General features: G+C 56.1%; 9 protein-coding genes across 9 annotated transcripts; 4 read left to right on the forward strand and 5 right to left on the reverse strand.

The window, feature by feature from the left end:
• Window positions 1-1,532: 1,532 nt before the first annotated feature.
• E0L32_007419 (uncharacterized protein) lies at window positions 1,533-2,606 on the forward strand (the record flags this gene model as incomplete). The annotated part of the gene is made up of 1 exon (XM_031142161.1): window positions 1,533-2,606. The coding sequence occupies one exon, from the start codon at window positions 1,533-1,535 to the stop codon at window positions 2,604-2,606; it is 1,074 nt and encodes a 357-aa protein (XP_030993632.1).
• A 148-nt stretch (window positions 2,607-2,754) lies between these two features.
• Window positions 2,755-3,785, reverse strand: E0L32_007420 (uncharacterized protein; the record flags this gene model as incomplete). The annotated part of the gene is made up of 3 exons (XM_031142162.1): window positions 2,755-2,985; window positions 3,042-3,166; window positions 3,224-3,785. 3 exons carry the CDS (start codon window positions 3,783-3,785, stop codon window positions 2,755-2,757), a joined length of 918 nt encoding a protein of 305 aa, XP_030993633.1.
• Window positions 3,786-5,018: 1,233 nt separating this feature from the next.
• E0L32_007421 (uncharacterized protein) lies at window positions 5,019-8,170 on the forward strand (the record flags this gene model as incomplete). The annotated part of the gene is made up of 6 exons (XM_031142163.1): window positions 5,019-5,428; window positions 5,516-5,884; window positions 6,718-7,069; window positions 7,134-7,283; window positions 7,381-8,049; window positions 8,117-8,170. The coding sequence occupies 6 exons, from the start codon at window positions 5,019-5,021 to the stop codon at window positions 8,168-8,170; spliced, it is 2,004 nt and encodes a 667-aa protein (XP_030993634.1).
• Window positions 8,171-8,672: 502 nt separating this feature from the next.
• On the reverse strand, window positions 8,673-9,085 carry E0L32_007422 (uncharacterized protein; the record flags this gene model as incomplete). The annotated part of the gene is made up of 2 exons (XM_031142164.1): window positions 8,673-8,954; window positions 9,038-9,085. 2 exons carry the CDS (start codon window positions 9,083-9,085, stop codon window positions 8,673-8,675), a joined length of 330 nt encoding a protein of 109 aa, XP_030993635.1.
• Window positions 9,086-9,856: 771 nt separating this feature from the next.
• On the forward strand, window positions 9,857-10,924 carry E0L32_007423 (uncharacterized protein; the record flags this gene model as incomplete). The annotated part of the gene is made up of 3 exons (XM_031142165.1): window positions 9,857-10,103; window positions 10,171-10,645; window positions 10,717-10,924. The coding sequence occupies 3 exons, from the start codon at window positions 9,857-9,859 to the stop codon at window positions 10,922-10,924; spliced, it is 930 nt and encodes a 309-aa protein (XP_030993636.1).
• A 739-nt stretch (window positions 10,925-11,663) lies between these two features.
• Window positions 11,664-12,602, reverse strand: E0L32_007424 (uncharacterized protein; the record flags this gene model as incomplete). The annotated part of the gene is made up of 1 exon (XM_031142167.1): window positions 11,664-12,602. The coding sequence occupies one exon, from the start codon at window positions 12,600-12,602 to the stop codon at window positions 11,664-11,666; it is 939 nt and encodes a 312-aa protein (XP_030993637.1).
• Window positions 12,603-13,933: 1,331 nt separating this feature from the next.
• On the reverse strand, window positions 13,934-14,602 carry E0L32_007425 (uncharacterized protein; the record flags this gene model as incomplete). Its single annotated transcript, XM_031142168.1, has 1 exon — window positions 13,934-14,602. One exon carries the CDS (start codon window positions 14,600-14,602, stop codon window positions 13,934-13,936), a length of 669 nt encoding a protein of 222 aa, XP_030993638.1.
• A 1,236-nt stretch (window positions 14,603-15,838) lies between these two features.
• E0L32_007426 (uncharacterized protein) lies at window positions 15,839-17,020 on the forward strand (the record flags this gene model as incomplete). Its single annotated transcript, XM_031142169.1, has 1 exon — window positions 15,839-17,020. One exon carries the CDS (start codon window positions 15,839-15,841, stop codon window positions 17,018-17,020), a length of 1,182 nt encoding a protein of 393 aa, XP_030993639.1.
• A 99-nt stretch (window positions 17,021-17,119) lies between these two features.
• On the reverse strand, window positions 17,120-18,679 carry E0L32_007427 (uncharacterized protein; the record flags this gene model as incomplete). Its single annotated transcript, XM_031142170.1, has 2 exons — window positions 17,120-18,583; window positions 18,659-18,679. 2 exons carry the CDS (start codon window positions 18,677-18,679, stop codon window positions 17,120-17,122), a joined length of 1,485 nt encoding a protein of 494 aa, XP_030993640.1.
• Window positions 18,680-21,097: the final 2,418 nt, after the last annotated feature.

Here is a 21,097-nt window from a genome sequence, read left to right on the forward strand (position 1 = left end):
CAACCATACTTTCGAACCTTGGTCTTGATTTTTTTTTGGGAGGATGATACCTCGGCACGATCCTTAATCGATAATGCGACTCTGTTTTCTCAATCGCCACTTTCACTTCTGGGGCTGCCTGGATGCCGGAACCTGTTTTGATTCGGGGCGGTCCCGTGCTGCGCCCTGGAACACGAGAACTTATGGGTATTATGTACATATGAGTATATCCGCCAGATTGGCGAGCACATTCAACAATAACCACTGTCACCCGGTGGCTTTCTAAAACGTTCACAGCTTCTAGTATCATATCATCCTGCGCCTCGGAGCTCATCAGCTGACATCGCCTGAGCTGAGTGGGCTGGATGTTAGTTGTTTCGTCTGTGATATGTCATGGAAGGGCAAGATTATGTATTGGTTCAGTGGCGGTATCCTTCTCCTCAGCCGAGATTGAATGCCTAGGCTACTAACACCAAGGTGAAGCCTATGCCACTGGCAGTAGACCTCACTGCCAGATCTTGGGACTTATCCTTTGCGGGCTCACCCTTTGCCTTTCGTCTCTTGCTGACTCGACGATCCTCTGGCGCATCCTAGGGAGACCATCGGAGTTGACAGTTGATTGGCTTTGTCGGCAAGCACTATCCAACCAGTCGGGACAGCCCTGGCGTTCTGACGAGTCGCCTCGGACGCTTGTCGGTCTTGAGGCCGATGGCTACCATTGACACACTTGAAGATGGCAGCGGCCAGTTGCGGTCGTCAAGCAGGGTGCTCGGGATGCCGAAGATTTCCTTGAGCGGCATGTTTTACAGGCCCGGTCCCGCGTCGCCGTTACGAGCCAGGCGAGCACTTTCGTCTTCCACGGTATTCAGTCTGATGCGGCTGTCTCAACAATGTTCCTGCCGTTGATGAATGCGAAACGCCCCTTTGCTTCGGGAGTTTGAGCGCCTCAAGTTGATTTTCAAGGCAGCTGAGAATCCTTCTTCTCCACCCTGTCATCGCCAAGCTCTTCGCCTGGAAGAGCTGTATTTCAGGAACGAGAACGAGCTTCAATTTCACGCTGCTTCGTACGCGGCTTCGTCGTCGAGCGTGATACCACAAGCGCCGCCCCGATAATGACTGAGCTTGGGTTTGGTGCTTGGTGGAGAGATCGTGAACATCCGGCGTGCGGCTCGCGTCTCGCCTCTCAGAATGGCGAAATTCAGCATGGAGGACCTATGAGTGGCTTCACTGCTAATCTATTCAGGATGCCTTTGAATAATGAGGGCATGCTTCAGATATTTACTCCTTTCGCGCTGGAAGCGAGTTCAGCCAATCGAGCGCCACATCTAAAGACGCGCCGGAAGAATCATTGACCAGATCGGTGGGATCGTGCCGGCAGCGGCTCCAATTGCCGCGCATTAGCTCCGTTGCGAACCCCGCCAAAAATTGACCGACTTCCGCACCACCGGAGAGAAAGACTGAAACAAAATTCTGTAACAGTGTCGTCTTCTCTTCACTCAAGCACACAACGAACCAGGCCCGTCTATCACTTTGTCGCCCAGCACTGCGCCAGCATGGAGAACTTCATATACCAGGCCAACCCGAGCAGGGTCATCTTCGGCAGCGGCACGATCCAGAAGCTGCCGGAGGAGCTGTCCCGGCTCGGCTTGTCCAAGCCCCTCCTCCTCTGCACGCCGCAGCAGACCAGCCAGGCCGCCGACCTCGAGAAGATCTTGGGCGGTAAGGTCGCCGGGACCTTCTCCCGGGCGACCATGCACACCCCCGTCGAGGTCACCGAGGAGGCCCTCGAGGTCCTCAAGAGCACGGGCGCCGACTCCCTGGTCGCCATCGGGGGCGGGAGCACCACCGGCCTAGGCAAGGCTCTCAGCATCCGCACCGGGCTCTACCATATCTGCATCCCGACCACGTATGCCGGTAGTGAGGTGACGCCCATTCTCGGCGAGACTCAGGCAGGCCTCAAGAAGACCCGTTCGGATCCCAAGATCCTGCCAGGGACGGTCATATATGATGTCGACCTCACGATGACGCTACCGGCATCTCTCAGCGCCACCAGTGGTGTCAATGCCATCGCCCACTCCGTTGAGGCCCTGTACGCTCAGAACGGCAACCCCATCATCAACCTCCTAGCGCAAGAAGGCGTCCGCGCCCTGGCCGCCGCGCTCCCGGCCATAGTGGCCGACCCTTCGTCGCGGGAGGCCCGCAGCTCGGCCCTCTACGGCGCCTGGCTCTGCGGCATTTGCCTCGGGAACGCCGGCATGTCCCTGCACCACAAGCTGTGCCACACCCTCGGCGGCACCTTCGACCTGCCGCACGCTGAGACGCACACCGTCGTCCTGCCCCACGCCCTCGCGTACAACGCGCCCAAGGTCCCGCGGGCGATGAAGATGCTGGCGGACGTCCTGCCGGGGAGCGACGGCGACGCGATCCGCGGGCTCAACCTGCTGCTCGACAAGCTCGGCGTCAAGCGGGGCCTGAAGGACTTTGGCATGAAGGAGGCCGACGTGGACCGGGCGGCCGAGCTGGCTACGAGCAATGCTTACCCGAATCCTAGGGAGCTGGAGCAGGGACCGATCCGGGAGCTGATCAGGCGGGCTTGGGCGGGAGAGCATGCAAAGGCAGATCTATAGACAGGCGACGGATACTATCGTTTTCTAAAATGATAAAAGATGGTCAAATTGTGCGCTCGCTGCGTGATCTATGGATACAGGGATATCTCATGCTATGCTATCGTCCGTCATGTTTGATACAGGACCGTTCAGTGTCCCGCTTCGTCCACTAAAGCATCATAAAAGCGCTGATGGCAAGGGCAACGATGGCGAGAAGGGAGCCTGGAACATGAGACCCGGTCCCGCTCTTACCCTGAGTCTGTCGGCTCTTGGTGCTCTCGTCCTTGATCTTCAGACAAGTGATTTGTGCTTGCGCATCCTTGCCCTGAGGGTAGAAAACGGTAATGATGGGAGTGACATCGTCCGCCGCCTTCATGATTGTGCCGGCCATGATGTCCCCCTTGAGAGCATCTGTTAGACCCTACGCACTTCTGATGAAGGGGTTCTTCTACTTACAAACAAACCAACTGTCTCGTACAGAGTGAGGTCGCTGGACTTGTCGGGTACAGGCCAGCAGTTGCTGGTAGAGTTCTGGCTGGACGAGATAGGCTTCGGCGCCTCGGATCCTGTGCCCGTAATCGCTAAGGCGGAATTAGTATTGGGCACTACCTATGGCATGGCAACTGGTGATCTCATACCTTTGACTGTAACATTCTGCCAACGATCACTCGTGCCCACGTATGGTCTGCAGTCCTCGTCCAGGTTCTCCTCCAGATCCTGTTGGAGTTTTCGGCACACCTTATCGGTAGAGTTGCTCGCCTTGACAGCCTTTGCGCGCTTGAGCAGCGCGTCCGAGCATTTGCTGCTCATGAACGCGCCGCAGGTGCCATCGGCCGCCCTCTCCGACCGCTTGGCGGCCTGAAACTCGGTGAACAGCACAGCGCAGCCCGGCATGCTGAAGTTGGCCTGCGGCGGCGTGCCGAGGTAGAACGAGCTCTCGTAGGTCCTGTTCGGCGGCATCGGGATGACTCGGAATCCCTGCACCCACGAGAGCCCCTGCGGAAAGCCCTCGGCTGCCGGGACTTTGACGGCGCCGACGTTGATGAACGATCTGTCAACTACGTTGCATTCGTTACTGACGCTTCTGTCGTCAACCGGGCAATTGAGGTCGGCGCAGCCTATAATATCATTTTGAGCAAGCACTGGTGTCGTGGCGACGAGGGAGAGGGCGAGCAGTGCGCGCAGTGAGAGCCTCGTCATGTTTGCGGTTCTGATGAAATGCTGGCTAGATGAGATGCGATTTCTATTGAACTGATTGTGTATTGGCAGACGAATATAAGAAACGGGAAGAAACGTGCTTATTAGTCTATGGATTAAAGGCTCGATCAAGTGAGAGGGAAACAAGCCACTCATGTCAGCCTACTACGCCGCCATGCCAAGAACCGGGGTGCTGGATCGTTTGGTCGACGTTTACCAGGAATATTAATCCGTAGAGAGACGGAAAAGTCGGCTCTTGAGAACTGGTGAATGATGGTGAAGGAGAGTGGATAAGAATGTAGCATCTCACGGCCTGTGCCTCAATCCTTCGCGGGTTGGGATATAAATTGTGGCGCGATGACGCTGCCAAGCAGAAAGCCAAGCTACCAAGTCCTGTCAGGATATCCCCCCTGGCTGTCAGATCCTCCCGAAGATCTGTGCCATGCGCACATCTCTGGAATCCGGAAATGGCAAAACCGTCAGCCACACACAGGCCTCTCCGACCCTCAGGCCGACGTGGATCGAGCAGGCCTTGTTGGGGTTTGCCTATGAACGTCATCTACCAGATTTAGAGTACCTGTTTGCAGTCCTAGCGGAGACAAAAGTTTAATCCTGGAGAGCAGCACGGGGAGACGGGAAGTGAGTGGTTTTGAGTCAATTCTTTCTGGCGTCGTGGATTCGAGTTGGGACGGTCTTAGGAAAATGAGTTGAAATTTATACTACGTTTAACCGTTAAAGAAAATATTAACAACTGCGCGGTGCACTAGCTTATTCATTCAGACTTCTACAAGAAGTCTACGGAGTAATAATTTACTCATCAGGTCAACCTTTCTCAGGTCAAAGCCAAGTTAGACCATCATATAGACTTAATAAACACAGCACCTATATTCTAGAGACATGATGGTGATTCCTAGTGATAAGTACATAATTTGATTGTGAACCAATAGAGCACTCCCCCACTTGCACGGTCTTAAGCTTAGCTTCTATTGACTGCCTCGGATAGGGTTCGAAGCTTGTGATCTAATATCACGACTTTTTGACCTCTCGACCATGGTTCAGTCCGTGACCAGTCAGTTAGCGAGTCCGAATGCGCGAAATATTCCAAAAGATTGCAAGTATTTATGGATTAAAAGCTGACTATCCTGCAAATCGTTCAAGATCACCAAGGAGTAAGTAGACTATTCCGCCGAATCCTGATCACCAACCAGACACTCGGCAAATCTGACACTCTAAACTATGGAATTCAATCTTCAGGTCGACCTCAAGCGTCATCATTCGCTTTGCTTCGGGAGTCTGGATATTGTGGCTCTTGACCTTCATCGCACACGGGAGCCAGCGCCCGGTCTCTCGCAAGGTTGTGAGTCTGGCGATGTTGAGCGGATTGGGACGATCCTGAGGGAGGTTGCCCGCGAAAGCGCGTGCGCCAACAGGGATTTGATAATCGAGGGACTTGACAGCTGCCTCTTCGATGCCATCGCGAGCTCTCACAGGCCCATGGTGCCGGTGTTGTTTCGATACCGGACCGCTCTCCGCAATTCATCTTTCACCATTGGATTGAAGTTGCAGGATTTTAGCATTTGGGACGACTTTTTCTATCACGACCACCTTGACATGAACACGTACGAGTTGCTCTGGCGAACCTTACGGTAAGGTTGCATGGCTTCCCGTCACCAACGCGGAACTCGATTCCACCCCTTAGTTCTCGAGCGACGGCAAGCTGACAACCTTTCAAGGGTCGACGTGAAGAGCCCAGTACTAGTCAAATGGCTCCTCGAGCTCGGCGCAACGCCAGACCGCCCCAACGACCGCGGGCTCACCCCGCTCGGCACATGCGCCATCCGCGAGCTCTCGCCTGAGATCGAGCAGACAATAGACCATCTCCTCAGATGTGGTGCCGACATCCGCAAGGAGAAAAGCATCCTGCATATGGCCATCCGCCCGACGGCCTCAGGCGGCGTGGCAATGCTGAAGCATCTTCTATCCCGAGGCGCCGACCCGTCCTACAAAGACCCGGACACCGGTACGCCGCTTCACTACGCCGCGTCTCTGGGCAAGATGGAGGAAGCCAAAGTGCTCGCAGCAACAGAGGGGGTGAATTTGGGGTCCGTTGTCTGTGGATGTACAGCGAGTGATGTAGCTCGTTGGTTTGAACATGATGAGATTGCCGTGATGCTGGACGATATGCTGAAGGGGGAAAGAAGACCCTGGTGCTCTGGCAACGATTTGGGTCATGTACAGGACTCTATCCGCGATCTGGACCTCAACCAGTAAAGAATGTCGAAAGTAGGGGAAGTCTCAGAGGGTGTTTGAGAAGCCACTGGCTACCTCTCCGAGTTTGAAACCTTTCAATATTCTATTCGTATAGATTGACTTGGTCAATCGACAGGGATTAGTATTGAACCGAAGTTCGAATATTTGAAAGTTGAGACCGAGATTCACTGCTGCGGCCAGGAGCTTTCTACAACTTCCACTCCACCTCCATTCTCGTCCTCCCAGTCTTGCTAAACTACACCAAGGCAACCGGCGATGCGAGGACGCACCACTCCCACATAGATTACTACCACGTGTCGTAGGATCTGAGATTCCTCTTCTGGCTCGGCGTGAAAAAAGACGCCCCCGCTACCGACGGTTGGTGGTGGCATCCTCCGGAGGCTTGCTTCCAGTTTCCAAACGCGGCGGCGCACGGGACGACGAATTTGGCCAGTTTCCGGGTTTGGGGGATGCCAAGCTCTGTCACACGGGGCTCGCTTCCGCTACCATCCCCGTTCCAATCATCGAATCCACCAATGAATAGACCCAACGTTGCAACCTCTCGAAGCCCGAATCGTCCGAAGGTCACGAATCAAGTGGTTGTGACGCCAGTCAGGTCGTGAAGGCCTCGAATCTGGTCCCATTTTCCGGGATAGGCGTAAATGACATGACCCACTCCATACAGTCCTTTGGGACGTGGTTATGGCCATTCCGAGATCCTGGGTTGCATCGAGGCAACCTACGAGTGGCCGCTGCCTCCGTCTACTCTTTACACGATGGGATGCCAGGGAGACCGCCGTAGTGGAGCCGAGCTCCGAGTCCGAGTCTATATGGTTGTCTTAGAGACAAGGGTGTACTATTTAGAGAGCCGGTCTTGCCTTGATCTCGTTCATGCTCCTGAGGTCTGGCGTCAAGCGTTCTTTTCAAGCTACCATACTTCAACGAAAATGAAGTCAGGCATTCTCGCAGTACTAGCGGCTGTCGCTGTCAAGCAGTCAGCTGCTCATGCCATCTTCCAGCAGCTCTGGGTTGACGGCGTAGATATGATAAGTGCCTTGCGTGATCAACCTTTACTTGGACAGTAACAGGCTGACTTCCAAGCACGGTGGTCAATGCGGAAGAATCCCGTCCTCGAATAGCCCCGTCACGGATGTCTCCTCCAAAGACATCGTATGCAACACCGGCCTCAGTTCGGCTGTTGGGAAATGTGCCGTTAAGGCCGGCTCGACGGTGACAGTGGAGATGCACCAGGTAAGGGCCGTTCCCTTCACCTCTCATCAACCAGCCGCAGACTCAAAAGCCACGGCTCCGTCCTTTCCCAAACGATACTGATACCAATCTTCACCAGCACGCGGACCGCAGCTGCACCGAGGAAGCCATCGGCGGCGCGCACTACGGCCCCGTCAGCGTCTACCTGTCCAAGGTCTCCGACGCGGCCTCGGCCGACCCCTCAGCCGGCGGCTGGTTCAAGATCTTTGAGGACGGCTGGGCCAAGAACCCGTCCGGCGCCAGCGGCGACGACGACCGCTGGGGCACAAAGGACCTCAACACCTGCTGCGGCCGCATGGACGTCAAGATCCCGACCGACCTCGCCAACGGCGACTACCTCCTGCGCGCCGAGGCGCTGGCCCTCCACTCGGCCATGTCCTCCGGCGGCGCCCAGTTCTACATGACGTGCTTCCAGCTCACCGTCTCGGGCGGCTCCGGGTCCGCCTCCCCCGCGACGGTCAAGTTCCCCGGGGCGTACAGCGCGAGCGACCCGGGCATCCTGATCAACATCCACGCCCCTCTCTCCAGCTACAAGGTCCCTGGCCCCGCTGTGTATTCTGGCGGCTCTACCAAGACGGCCGGCTCGGCCTGCACGGGATGTGAGAGCACGTGCAAGTCGGGTTCTGGACCTTCGGGGACCGTCAACCCCAGCCAGCCGACATCTCCCGGTGGCGGCGGCGGTGGTTGCACTGTGGCTAAGTTCCAGCAATGTGGCGGGACGGGCTACACCGGTTGCACGACCTGTGCCGTAAGTCATTTTGTAATGGGTGAACTTGCTTGATGGCGCCCTTGCTGACCTGATCTATGCTCTCTAGTCTGGATCAACATGCAGTGCGGTTTCCCCGCCGTACTACTATCAATGTGTGTAGGGATGGACGATTCACATTACATTTTAAGATATCTTTTGCAATGTACAACACGATCGGAGGATGTGTTTGATACTGTGTCAACTTGCATTGCATCAATTTACTGCTGGGATCATGCAAGGGAAGTACCTTGTCCACATGGACTGTGTAGCCAGGCTTTTACAATGTCAATGTCCTGTACTCACCCGAAAACCATGGAAACCGGGAATCGCTTTGGATAATAACCAGCACTTATTCTTTTGACAACTCATGCCTTCTGGTGGCAGCAACTAAGCTTGCATTGATGCCTATAGCGGGAGGAAGAAGTACAGAGTAAAGCAGGTGAAAGAGTCAACCTTGTCAGAACTCTTCGTCCCCAGAAAAGAAATTCCTCGCGCAAAGGAAATTCGAATGCGATATTAGTAAGTTCCGCGTTGGATTGTTAAGTGAGATTGCTACATCTAGGATTGTGGCAAGGTCTAGAGACCCACGAACCCTGCCAGAGTGATGAGACTGCAGTACGGTCTCACTGGTAGAGCTTAGACGCATCAGCGTCAGCTTCGTCAGGGCTGAAGGCCAGCTGGTGGCCGTCATAAAAGTTCTTAGCACTCTCGGCCTTGCGCTCATAGAGCTTGGAAGCATCTGCATTGGCTTCCTCGGCGGTGAAGGCCTTCTGATGACCGTCATAGAAGTCCTTGGCGCTCTCCGGCTTGCGCTCGTAGAGCTTAGATGCATCGGCATTGACTTCTTCCGGGCTGAAGGCCAGCTGATGACCATCATAGAAGGGCCGAGCATCCTCACGTTTGGCCTATGTGTGACCTGTCAGCAAGCTCTATAGTGTGAGACGGTCAAATGAGGTTGGCGTGCCTGTGTAGGTGCTCCCGAGGCCACCTGAGCAGCTAAGGCTGCGACAAGAGCGGCAATAATAGCTGAACGCATCTCGGAAATGGGTTGAGACTTAAAGATAAAGAGACTGGTAAGCTTGATGATTGAGTGGATGTTACTTTATAAAATTCACAACAGCATGTAAAAACTAAACGAATTCATTGGGTTTTATATCTTCCACGCTCTCTACTGCGTTACCAGCATACAAAGTGAGATTCTATTGAGGAAGCTGCCAAGCCTTACTCCGCTGTGTTATGTAACCCTGATCTTTGAATCCTTTCAGCAACGCCTCACAACCTATCATCTGCAGATCTACGAAGGGAGTCTGCTTTCTGGTACTGATAGTGACCGGGTCATCGCCCAACTGCGTTCCCGTCTCGAGGTATCCGACTTTGTCGTGGCGACTTGCCTCGAATAATGATACTTGTTCGAGCGAGGCCAAGCCTAGAGGGCACATACACCTCCGCAACAGGGAAAAGTTCAATCCCCACCTGAGTGGTGAGATAATCTTTGTTCAAACCTAATAAAGAAGGTCACACTTTGCTATGCCCATCATCTGCATCCTTCTCTGTACAGACCTTCCGTGATGATGGTGGCGCTTCCGGGAGGATTCTGTGCGTTCTGTGACGGTTGCCCTCGGCTTACACTGAGCGGCCGCTCGCTATGTACGAACAGAACAACAGTAACAGAACAGTTCTACCGCCACCACAACACAAGCTGGATAGAAGAGCCAGAATCAGCCATACAATATCAAAACCTCAACATTAGTATCGTGTGACGGCGTTCTTTACGCCTAGTAGTCGTGATTACCAAGACGCGATCAATATGGAAATCTTGTCATACTTCTGTCGCAAGGTACCTATGACTGCACCAAAGCAGGACGACGACGAAGAGACGAGAAGCTTTCTACACAACAATGTGCAACATCACTCAAGGTCAAACTACAAGACGGCCATCATCCTTACTCTGGTCAATGCAATAATGCTCCTGCTGGCTGCAATCTTCTTTGGCATTTGGTATCACAACCAGCATTTCGTCAGGAACGCCGATCTAAGGAGGACATCAAGCTACAGTAAGTGTTTGTTACGAAGACATGTAGAATTCAATGCAGGGCTAGAATATGAATAACCCAAAAACAGGTCCAATCCTCGACCTCGTCGACCTAGAGCCCCGCCTGATCAAGGTCAACGGCACGCTCTTCCCGCCAAAGCACCCCGCGATAGGCCGGCAGATGCCCAACCCGGACGCCGACCGCGTCTGGGCCGACTGGGAGATCAACCACATCGTGCCCGTCACGCGCGCCGACATCCTGCGCATGGGCAAGGACCCGGACACGGCGGTCAGGCTCGACGACGCGGTCTGGGGCCTCGGCGACGACGCGTACGCCGCCATCCTCGACGTCTACCACCACCTGCACTGCCTGAACTCGCTGCGCAAGATCGCGTACGGCTCGCACTATGGGGAGCGCGGGGCGGATGCGGCCGGGCCGACGATGCACGAGGTGCACGTCAACCACTGCGTCGACCTGCTGGTGCAGGCGCTGCAGTGCAGCGGGAACGTGAACTTGATCACGATGCACTGGGTCGAGACCCAGACGTACCCCTTTCCTGACATGTAAGCTCACCTCCTGGACGTTCATGCGGCTTTCGCTTTGTCTTCGGGGGTCTGACGCGGTGACGTTGTAGGTCGGTGAATCGAAAGTGCATTGACTTTGACAAGTTGACGCAGTGGAGGACGGAGAATGCGATCGACATCGACAAGTACATGCGGGTGATTAGGAGGCCAGAAGGGCAGGCGGAGCTCAAGCTGCCGGACGCCGTATACACGTATCAGGGGATCAAGAATCCGAATCATGAGAACGGGGCGAATCCTGGTGAGGACTTTATTCTGTAGACCGGGGGTGAACTGGTCGGATTCGGCTGGTGTGGGCTGGTTAGAGGATACTGTAGACTGGAATGCAAGTCCTGGCTTCGGGTTGATTGTTCAAGCTTGGGGTGTTCGGCGTTGTAAGGCTGCCTGCCCATTGTTTGAACCTCGCCCATTCTAGCTAGATGCTGAGATGTTGTGATCTCACGACCCGAGGACTCGGCACGCGCACCGATGAAGGTTCCATTTTCGTCATCAAGCTGGTGGGTTTGTGCACAGGGGTACTGCATCCCTATCATTAATGGGCCTCGTAAGTTTCTTTACTGAACTCATTTAGAAGTGTTAGCTCCGACGACGTTGAATCAGTAATTGTGCATCCCGTGATCGGTCTGTTGTAGAGGTCGAGTCACATAAGAACCAAGCTCTAGGAGCATTGCCAATCGAAAGGCGCAATGGTTTGTATGTTTCTTGATTTGTATATGTGGTATGCAAGTGAGATACAGCCCTCCTAGTCCTCGCCGTCAGCCGCCTGTAGAAGCGATTGTGATGTGGCCTCCAGATGTGACACGGTGGCCATGAAAGGGTATTTGTCAACTCTGCAATTACGTTTGGCTCTTTTTTTTGGTCTTGTTTTCTCTTCCATGTGTGCAAATCCAAAATCACCTGCTCCTGATGTGACAACACAACATTTCTCCCACTCCAGCCCTCGAAAAGCACAAGTGCGTCTTTTCCTTCTCCCAAGCCCCCTTCCGGGGCGATCCTCCGCTCAGTAGTTGGTCGACACGCCAAACTTCTCCTCGTGCAGCTTCTGCCAGTCCGAGCCCGTCGAGGACCCGGAGCCGCGCCGGCGGCGCTTGCCCTTCTTGCTCTGGCGCCAGAGCAGGAAGCCGATGCTGACGAGCGCGACGGCGACGACGGGCACGGTGATGGCCACGGCCTTGACGGTCGTGCTCTTGTTGTCGGCGGCCGTCTTCTGCTGCTGCTCCTGCTGCTGCTGCTCCGCGATGGCGGCGGCGGCGGCAGAGGAGGTCTGCGCGGCGGCGGCGTCGGTCGTCGTGGGCGGCGGCACGAACGTCGCGGACGACGAGTCGGTGATCAGGCCGATGGCGTCGGACAGCGAGGTCTCGGTGGGCAGCGGGGCCGAGGTGATGCTCGTGATGAAGCTCGTCGGTGTCGCCGAGGAAGACGAAGACTCGACGATGATTGACGTCGCGCTCGTCGAGGCTGACGAGGAGGCGGAGGATGAGGATGCGGCCTGCTGCTGCGACGATGAGCTCTTGCCGGATGCCGCCGCCGGTGAAGACGACGCAGGAGAAGGAGAAGAGGTGGGAGCTACCGATGGTGATGGCGAAGCAGATGATGAGGGAGGAGCAGAGGTCGATGTGCCTGCCGGCTCCCTGGTACCGCTCTCCGCCGGGTTGAAAGCAATGGGGGCCCCAGCCGATTTCAGAGGCTGCGTGTCGGGCGTCGAAGCGGCCGTCTCGGTGGGCTTCCCGGGGGCACTCTGCTGAGCTCCGGTCGTAGACGCCGCCGGGGTAGCAGTTCCCGCCGTGTTGCTCGCGGCGCCATCGCCAGCAGCGGGCGCGGTGGGAGCCGCCTGCTGGTTGCCTCCCAGGAGTCCTCCGACCAACGGCGTCACGACGCCGTTGAGGCCGTCGACCGCGCCAGCCACGCCGCCCACCACTCCGTTCAGAAGTCCACTCATGGTTTAAAAGAAAATACAACAGAAAAAAAAGGCCTTGCACTGCAGAGAACGTCGAAAAAGAAGAGGATGTGGTGTTGATATGGAACCTGCCAAGCTACAAAGAACCTGGCCGCACCATGCCCAGCATAATACGTTCGTTCACGATATCTCAAAAGGAAAGGGTGAAATGAGAGGTGTAATCAAGAAAGACACGGAACGAAAGAACTAATTTGCCAATGCCATCAAGGCCAATGCGTCTGAAGGGAAGATGAAAAGAGGTAAAGAGACAATAAAGACAGAATGCCGGGAGAAGAAGACGAAGAGCACAGAATATCGAGAGAGAGTCTGTGCTCCCGCCATCGCCACCGATCGGCTGGATAGGCATTATCTGGATCACCATCAAGGGGTGCATTGTACCGCACGGGAACAACTATGTCACAGTCCGTCCGACAAAACCTGGTACGATAGCCCCAAAGGAGCAGCACAGGATGTTCATCATGTTTGATTGACGTCTAGTCGCGGGGGGCGGTCAGCCTGGCACAGGGCTGGATCGACAGGGGGTCAGGGGGTCCGAGTTCTTGGTGCTGAAGTCATCAGCGTACACAGGACCCTGAATCTTTCAGCCCAAAGGAGGATCCAGGAGGAGCTGATCGCCGAACTCAGCAAAATGGACGTATTGGCAGGTGTCATGATGGTGGGTGGTGGGTGCATGGTCAGGGCCCTGAAACCCCAGCCGGGAATGCGAAACAAAGCGGTGGAGTCGGCCAGGGGCTCGTTTGCGGCCGGGATGCGGTGCACCCAGTGCAGGCGACCTGTGAGACCACCAATCGCAAGCAATCCTGTCTTCGTTTGTGTTTCAACGTTTCAACTTCTGACAGTGGACAATAGCCCAAGAGAGAAGTCAAGAAGGCCAGGTTGATGATCAGATGAACAATTCATCGTGGCTGTGTACGTGAAGATCGTGAGGTGCCGCTGGCTCGGTGGCCATCCCTTTGCGCGATACCCAAATGAACCCTGTGCGAATTGCTGCAGTAGAGTCACATTCTTGTTGATTCCAATCGGCGGTCTCTCTGCGGAGAGAGCCAGGATCTAGGGTCACCCAGAGATGTCACCATGACCCTCAACACAGCCGACCTGGACGTCATTGAGAGGCTTCGCACGGCCCTTGATGCAATCGTGCAGTCTACTTGTATTTTTCCGCATTAGCAAGGGTCACAATGGGACGGCTTTCAAAATGCAAAGCAACGAAACAAACATTGTGGTCTATTAAACTGTATTCTTTCCGGCTTATCCTCATTTAAACGACGTTGATCGTTCGTGACGATCAGCAATTAGGCTGTGAACCCTCCCACTCAGACTTGCTCCTGGCCGTACCACTGCTTGGTCTCCTTCTTCCTGCCAAACAGCTTGCTCGTGACTTTGCCGGTGACCTTGTCGCCGACGCCGTCGACCTTGTTCCCCAGGCACGTCTTGACGGCGCCGTACACGCCGCTGACGAGCCACAGCAGGGCGTTGACGAGGTCGAGCCAGACGACGTGCCGCTGCGTCGACGTGCTGGCGCCCTTGTAGTCGCCCTCCTTGTCCGTGCGGCGCAGGAAGATGCCGCCAAAGATGCCAAAGACGACGATCCAGAGCAGGAAGAGCGTCAGGTCGGCGGCGAACATGCGGTAGGTGCGCAGCCGGCTGCTGATGATGCTCAGCGGGCCCGCGAGCGCGAGCAGCAGGGCCGCGACGCACGAGGCGCCGCCGACGAAGACGCCGTAGATCCACTCGGGGGACTGGCGGGCGCCCTCGGTGCGGCGGTCGACGTCGACGCGGTGGCCGTAGAAGCCGATGACGACGAGGGCGAAGAGGAACTGCAGGCCGCGGACGACGAGGCGCGGCACGTTCTCCCAGGCCTTGAGGGGCGCGGTGGCGGCCTTCTTGCCGGCGCCGTAGGCCATGTTGCTGTCGAAGCTGTCGTAGGCCTTTTTGCCGTCCATGGCGGTCTTGCCGAGCTTGATGAAGGTGGCGACGCCCATTTTGAGATGTGGTGGTGGTGATGATGATGATGATTCGATATTACGTAGTGTTATGTCTTTGTTGGTGGAGTGTCCTTGGGCGCTCAAAAATACGGAAATGATATTGAAGCACAGAAGGGGAAAAGGCACGATCCCTGGGGTATCTTTCTAATGTATATGCTGAAGTTGGACGGGGAAAGTCGATTGTGTTTGTCAGATGTGACTGTGATTGACGATGCGCCGTGAGTCGTGCGCGATGAGTCGTGATGCGCTGATCCAGCAGCTGGTGGGTGTCGAAACTGTACTTGCGTACTATTAATAAAGTCTTTGATCTTGATGAAAGGGATGATCCAAGATGAAGAAGAAATGCGAATTGAAGAGATACGTGAGCACCGTAGGCCGAAAGTGGAACAAAGGAGAACAATGGGGGGAGATGGTGAATGAGCGACAAAGGGCCTGCTTCAGGCGGAGGAGAGTCCTTTGAGAGACGTCTTTATAGCATTCTCTCTCACGATGCTCACGAGGTTCGACAATAGCTCGACCGGACAAAGGCGTCTGGATATCGCGAGCTCTCGAGTTGCTCAACTGCCTGCGGGCGCCAAAGGAGGGAGCGAAATGTTTGAGATGGGGTGCATCGTAGCCTCTCGTTGGGGTGCCGCGTGGGCCATTGGTGCTAATTTTACGCCGCTGCTCGCGGCCCGGGAAACGGGCTGCCTCTGTTTTCAGGGGTCGAGAGCCAAGCAATCGGTAAGAGAGGCGCTGAGAGAAGACAGGCGCCCACCAATCCATGCCAAGCGCTCTCGCGACCACGGAGCCAGATACGCTTCCACCATTCAACGCGCCGCGTCCACTCAGCGAATGGACGCGCGGCGGGATGGTTCGTCAAGCGGCCGAAGGTGAGAGATGCCGCTTTTGATAGATTTGCCAGAGGACTTGACCCTGCGATGCTATCAGGTTTCTCGCATCTTCCTTGTGAGCTTCAAGAGTCGTACCTGAAGCACGGAGGGAGGCCCCAAACTGCTGAGCCTCAGCTGCGTAGGGGCCGATCCACAGGGGAATCTGCCCCACTGAGATGCAGATACCCCGCCATCTCAGACACCTAACGCCAGCTTCCCCAAAGTGGTACTCCAGGAGGTTGTGTTCTTGGGAAATAATTGTAAATTGGATAAGGAAAGGCTCGATTGAGGCGAAGGAGTCAAGATACCATCTTCAACTTCACAAACCAGAAAATTACCTATCCATAATCACACATCCATCATGGCGCCCAACCAAGGCCTCGTCCACCTGAAGGAGTACGACATCAAGGACTCCAACGTCGAGCTCATCGGCACCGACATCGACCACCAGGTCAAGTACAACTCGGCCGCCACCGAGCCCGCCTGGAACGACGGCCGCGTCGGCGTCGAGCCGGGCCTGCTCGTCTGGCGCATCGAGGACTTTGCCGTCGTGCCCGTGCCGCCCGCCGACTACGGCAAGTTCTACGACGGCGACAGCTACATCGTCCTGCACAGCTACCGCGTCGGCAAGGAGGGCGGCGAGGCCAGCAAGCTCGGCCACGACATCTTCTTCTGGCTCGGCGCCCACACCTCCCAGGACGAGGCCGGCGTCGCCGCCTACAAGACGGTCGAGCTCGACGAGTTCCTGCGCGGCGCCGCCACGCAGCACCGCGAGCTGCAGGGCAGCCCCTCGGACGAGTTCGCCGCCCTCTTCCCGCGCATCACGGTGCGCGCGGGCGGCGTGCAGTCTGGCTTCCGCCACGTCGAGGCGGACAAGCGGGAGGCCGTCGCGCCCACGCTGCTGCGCGTCTTCACCCACGGCCGCTCCGTCGTCGTGCACGAGGTCGAGCCCGCCTGGCAGAGCCTCGACGAGGGCGACGTCTTCGTCCTCGACGTCGGCGACAAGATCTGGGTCTGGCAGGGCGCCGGCTGCAGCCCCATGGAGAAGGCCAAGGCCGCGCAGGTCGTGCACGATATGACCCTGGCCAAGCACGTCGACGTCGAGGTGCTGGCGCAGGCCGAGTCGCGCTCCCGCCTCGTCGTCAGCCTGCTCGGCGGCAAGGACGACGCGCCGCACTCGGGCTTCCGGCACGCGCGGCCCGTGGCCTCGGCGGCGACCCGCGAGTCTGGCGGGGCCAAGAAGCTGTTCCGCCTTAGCGACGCGTCTGGACAGCTTTCTTTCAGCCTTGCCAAGGACGGCCAGCCGTCGCAGCGGGATCTGGACGGCAACGACGTCTTCATCCTTGATGATGCCGGACGCGCCATTTGGGTCTGGGAGGGCAACAATGCTAGCAGGGCGGAGAAGGCTTCTTGGCTCAAGGTCGCTCAAGCCTATGTCCGGAGGCTGCAAGAAGATTCTATGTCTGAGGCATATCTGACGCCCATTGCCAAGGTGCGGGAGGGTTACGAGAGTCCTGCTTTCTTGAGGGCTATTGCGGTATAGAACTTGCACAGAGAAAGTGTGTTGATACTATTACATTGTTGATGTATTGCTACTCTCTATGACGTTCTATTACTTGGTAGGGCTGCGAGGCGTCTACGTCTATGGTCGCAACGCCGCTAGAGTCACCGTCTTCATAACGAGGTACTCCTCAATGCCATATTTTGAACCTTCCCTTCCGAAGCCGGACTCCTTGATCCCGCCGAATGGTGTTGAGGCGTCGCTAATAATACCCGTGTTGATACCAAGCATGCCGACCTCGAGGTCTTCGGCGAGCCGTGTCACTCTGTCAATGCTCGAGCTGAAGACATATCCCGCCAACCCAACCTCTGATTCATTAGCCCAAGCAACGACCTGCTCTTCTGTCTCAAACTTGAAAAGCCCGGCGACCGGCCCAAAAGTCTCGTTAGAGGCAATCTCCATATTCTCATTCATACCCATCAGCACAGTGGGCTGAAAGAACGAGGGCCCTAGCTCAGGTAGGCGTTCTCCGCCAACCAACACCGTGGCACCCTTGCTCACGGCGTCTTTGACGTGGCTCTCGACCTTGTCCACAGCTCGGGAGTGGATGAGAGCCCCGTGCGTGACGCCCTCGTCAAAGGCATGTCCCACCTTGAACCTCTTGACCCTCTCCGCCAGCTTCTCCGCAAACAGCTCGTAGACGCCGCTCTGGACATATATCCTGTTGGCGCAGACGCACGTCTGGCCGGAGCCGCGAAACTTGGCCGCGACGCACCCCTCGACGGCGGCGTCGAGGTCGGGGCAGTCGTCGAAGACGATCAGCGGCGCGTTGCCGCCGAGCTCCAGGGACAGCTTCTTGAGCGTCGAGGACGACTGCCGCGCGAGCAGCTTGCCGACGCCCGTGCTGCCCGTAAAGGACACCTTCTTGACGGCCGGCAGCGTGGTCAGCGCCTCGCCGACGCGCGGCGTGTTGGCGAGCGTGGTCACGACGTTGAGCGCGCCGGCGGGGACGCCCGCGCGCCGCGCCAGCTCGGCCAGCGCGTTGACGGTGAAGGGCGTCTCGCCGGGCGACTTGACCACGACGGCGCAGCCCGCCGCCAGGGCCGGCCCGGCCTTGCGCGTGACCATGGCCGCGGGGAAGTTCCACGGCGTCACGAGGCTGCAGACGCCGACGGGCTGCTTGAGGGTCACGGCGCGCTGGCCCGAGCCGGAGGTGGGAAAGGTGTCGCCGTAGACGCGGGGCGCCTCCTCGGAGAACCACTCGAGGAAGCTCGCGGCGTAGGCGGCCTCGGCGCGGGCGTCGGCGAGCGGCTTGCCGCTCTCCCAGGCGATGAGGGTGGCGATGTCCTCGGCGTTGTCGACGAGGAGGTCGTACCACCTCCGCAGCAGCCTGGACCTGTGCCTGGCCGTCGTCCGCCGGAAGGTCTTGAAGGCTGCGTCGGCGGCGGCCACAGCCCTCTCGGTGTCCCCGACATCGCATTCCGGGCAGGTGCCGACGAGCTTGCCTGTCGCCGGGTCGTGGACTTCAAAGGTGGCGCCCGACGCAGCGTCGACGAATTCACCGTTGATGAAGCATTTTTGGATGAGGAGACTTGCGTCTTTGAGCTAAAGTGTTTTTTTTTTCTCATGTTAGAATTGTGTTACAAGGGGCCGGAGAAGTTGTTTGAATGGCACTCGTACCGGAGGAACCGTGTGACCCATGCTTACGGCTTGATGTCTACATGAACTTGACTGCTTTGAACTCGAGATCTTGGGAGGTGTCAAGCCTTGATATTAAGACCTTATTCTGCTGAAGCTTCTAGTCTACGCTCACCGGGATAGGCTACCTGGTTCTCGTCTTCTCGTGCCCCGTAAATTCTTCTTCCGCTCTTACTAAGGATGCGTATCTCTCCGGTCCTGCTCGGCGGCCCACATAGACCGCCGGCGGCGCGTCTCCGACTGCCAAAAGCGGTAATGCGAACCGCGGAGCCGCAAACCAGCCAAACAGCCCTTTTTGCGAACTGGGTTCTAATTTGGGATGAGCTCAGTTCCCCGCACCCCCAGAATTCTCTTACGTTTGTTCAGGAAATGAAATTTTTTGTTGATGGCCAAAACTATTAGTGCAGTTCTGGGCATATTCACAGGGCGCGGGGAATGTGGGGGTTTGGGCCAGCCATGGAGGCTTGAAGTACCTTCTGGACTGCTGAAGCCATCTGGTCGATTTCCTTGCCTATTTGGGTACCGCGACACGGACTTCTCTTGTGAGCCGAGCTCCCGCGCCACGGCCCGCACATATGTTCTAGATTCCCGCATGGTGCCGTGTCTGCCTCGACGGCTTCCGTGAGAAGCTCGACACCAGCTCCGTTCGCGGCCGGCGTCGATGAGAACCCTCCCAATGTGGAGTTAAACTGCAGGCATTCGGGCCAAGCCAGATAACGCCAGACAGAGTGTTGTAGTGGCAGTGGAACAATACACGCAGGATCGTGCCCCCAAAGTTCTCTCCCTTCTGATAGAAAAGGCAAAAGCCTCATCCTGTACGGTATAATTCAGACTGAGAACCCCACTTCTGGACACTTTAGAAGTGCCTACTACAATACGCCGCCAAACGCCGCCCTTCCGCTTGTGCCAGCCATATTACAACCACTCAGTCCGCTTGTTCACTACTGCGTCATATCTACAGCCTCGTCTCGACGTGAACAGTATTGGCCATCAGTCGGACATACCGTGGTCTGTAGACATGTGAGAGTTACGCTGTTTAGTATGAAGTCGGTTCCATCAGTGCTTAGAAAAGCAGCACTTTGTACAGTACTGCATCTAGGGTTTCTGCTCTAGAGTCATTGTTTTTCTACGCAGGATACTATCTATGCGTCTCATGTTGCCTCGTGCAAGAAATCCTCAGCTCTCATCAATGATCGGCAACCCTGGGCTATCCTGCTGGGTGCTGTCATGAAGTAAATTGAAGTAATTTTTGATATATGGTGTGTTTTCTTGAGCTAATTGTGGGCATAGAGGTGCCGAGAAACGGGAGCGCTCATCATCTTTGCTCAATCGTCTCAATACCAACCCGAGGCCTGCCATCTGTGATCTCGGGAGTAAATATGTTTGAAACAGTATCATCATCTGATATCAGGAAAGTGTTGACCCGACACATTCAGCGAGCGGGAGTACTAAGCCAAACATCTTCTTCATTTCACGCAAATCTGTCTAGCCTTCGGGCCGTGCCCCCTTGTCCATCGGACACACACAATAGCACGATCCAAATAGTGCTCTATGCCATAAAGCATTAGGTTGGAGTCTTACACAGACCCCATTGACAGCACCAGGTGTCAAGAGACACGAACCCCCATAATGAGTCCTCTTTGCGTAACTTTTCGCCTCTGTTCCGCTCTCGATCTTGAAGAACAATGTAGTACCCCAAATGTTGTGTCCGACCTGGAGGTCTCTACCCGGGTTGCTGGGCGACACAGCAGCTGCGTCCTACGCTGTAAAGAGCCTCGAGCTTCAGCACAGGCGCCGCACCGACTTCGGGATTTCATACTTGATCAGCCAGCATATTGCGTCGCCTATCCCCCGCAAAATACGTCACATCGGTGGCTGCTTGTCACCCACGGGAACCTTGACCGGCTCGAGTGATCCGGGGTTCAAAGAAATGAGAACCGTCCTACGGTCTCACATCCGGGAAGCAATATCTTCATTGTGGAGTAAAGATGCGATTGCGTAACCTGAGCTGCGGCTCAGAACGAGAGGGGATTCACAAATCCCGCAGAGGAACCTGCTGTTCAACCTTGGGCCTCCATGTGATCATATTCGGTTCATTGCTACTTTTTGTGGCATTTCGAGTTCGCAATCAAAGTCAGGAGTAGATACGTGATCCCCATAGCGGCTCGAACTAGGGTCTCAATCTGGTCCACGGATGAGAACATTCGTCCATCTTTGGACTTTGGGCTCCTCAAGGCCTAGATTACTGATTGTGTTGGATACCGAGTTGAGAGTTTTACCTTCCGATGGGTGGCGGCGTTGGCAGCCGTGTGACGTTTGTGGACATTCATTACAATCAGGATCCGAAACTCTTTGTCAGAAATACGACAGTGCAGAAATGGGCTCAAAGTCTCGCAGTCAACCGTTAGGCAAGCGGGACGC

Source organism: Thyridium curvatum (genome assembly GCF_004353045.1).
Source record: "Thyridium curvatum strain D216 chromosome Unknown NODE_45_length_338668_cov_82.209118, whole genome shotgun sequence".
In the NCBI taxonomy this organism is placed as follows: domain Eukaryota; kingdom Fungi; phylum Ascomycota; class Sordariomycetes; order Thyridiales; family Thyridiaceae; genus Thyridium; species Thyridium curvatum.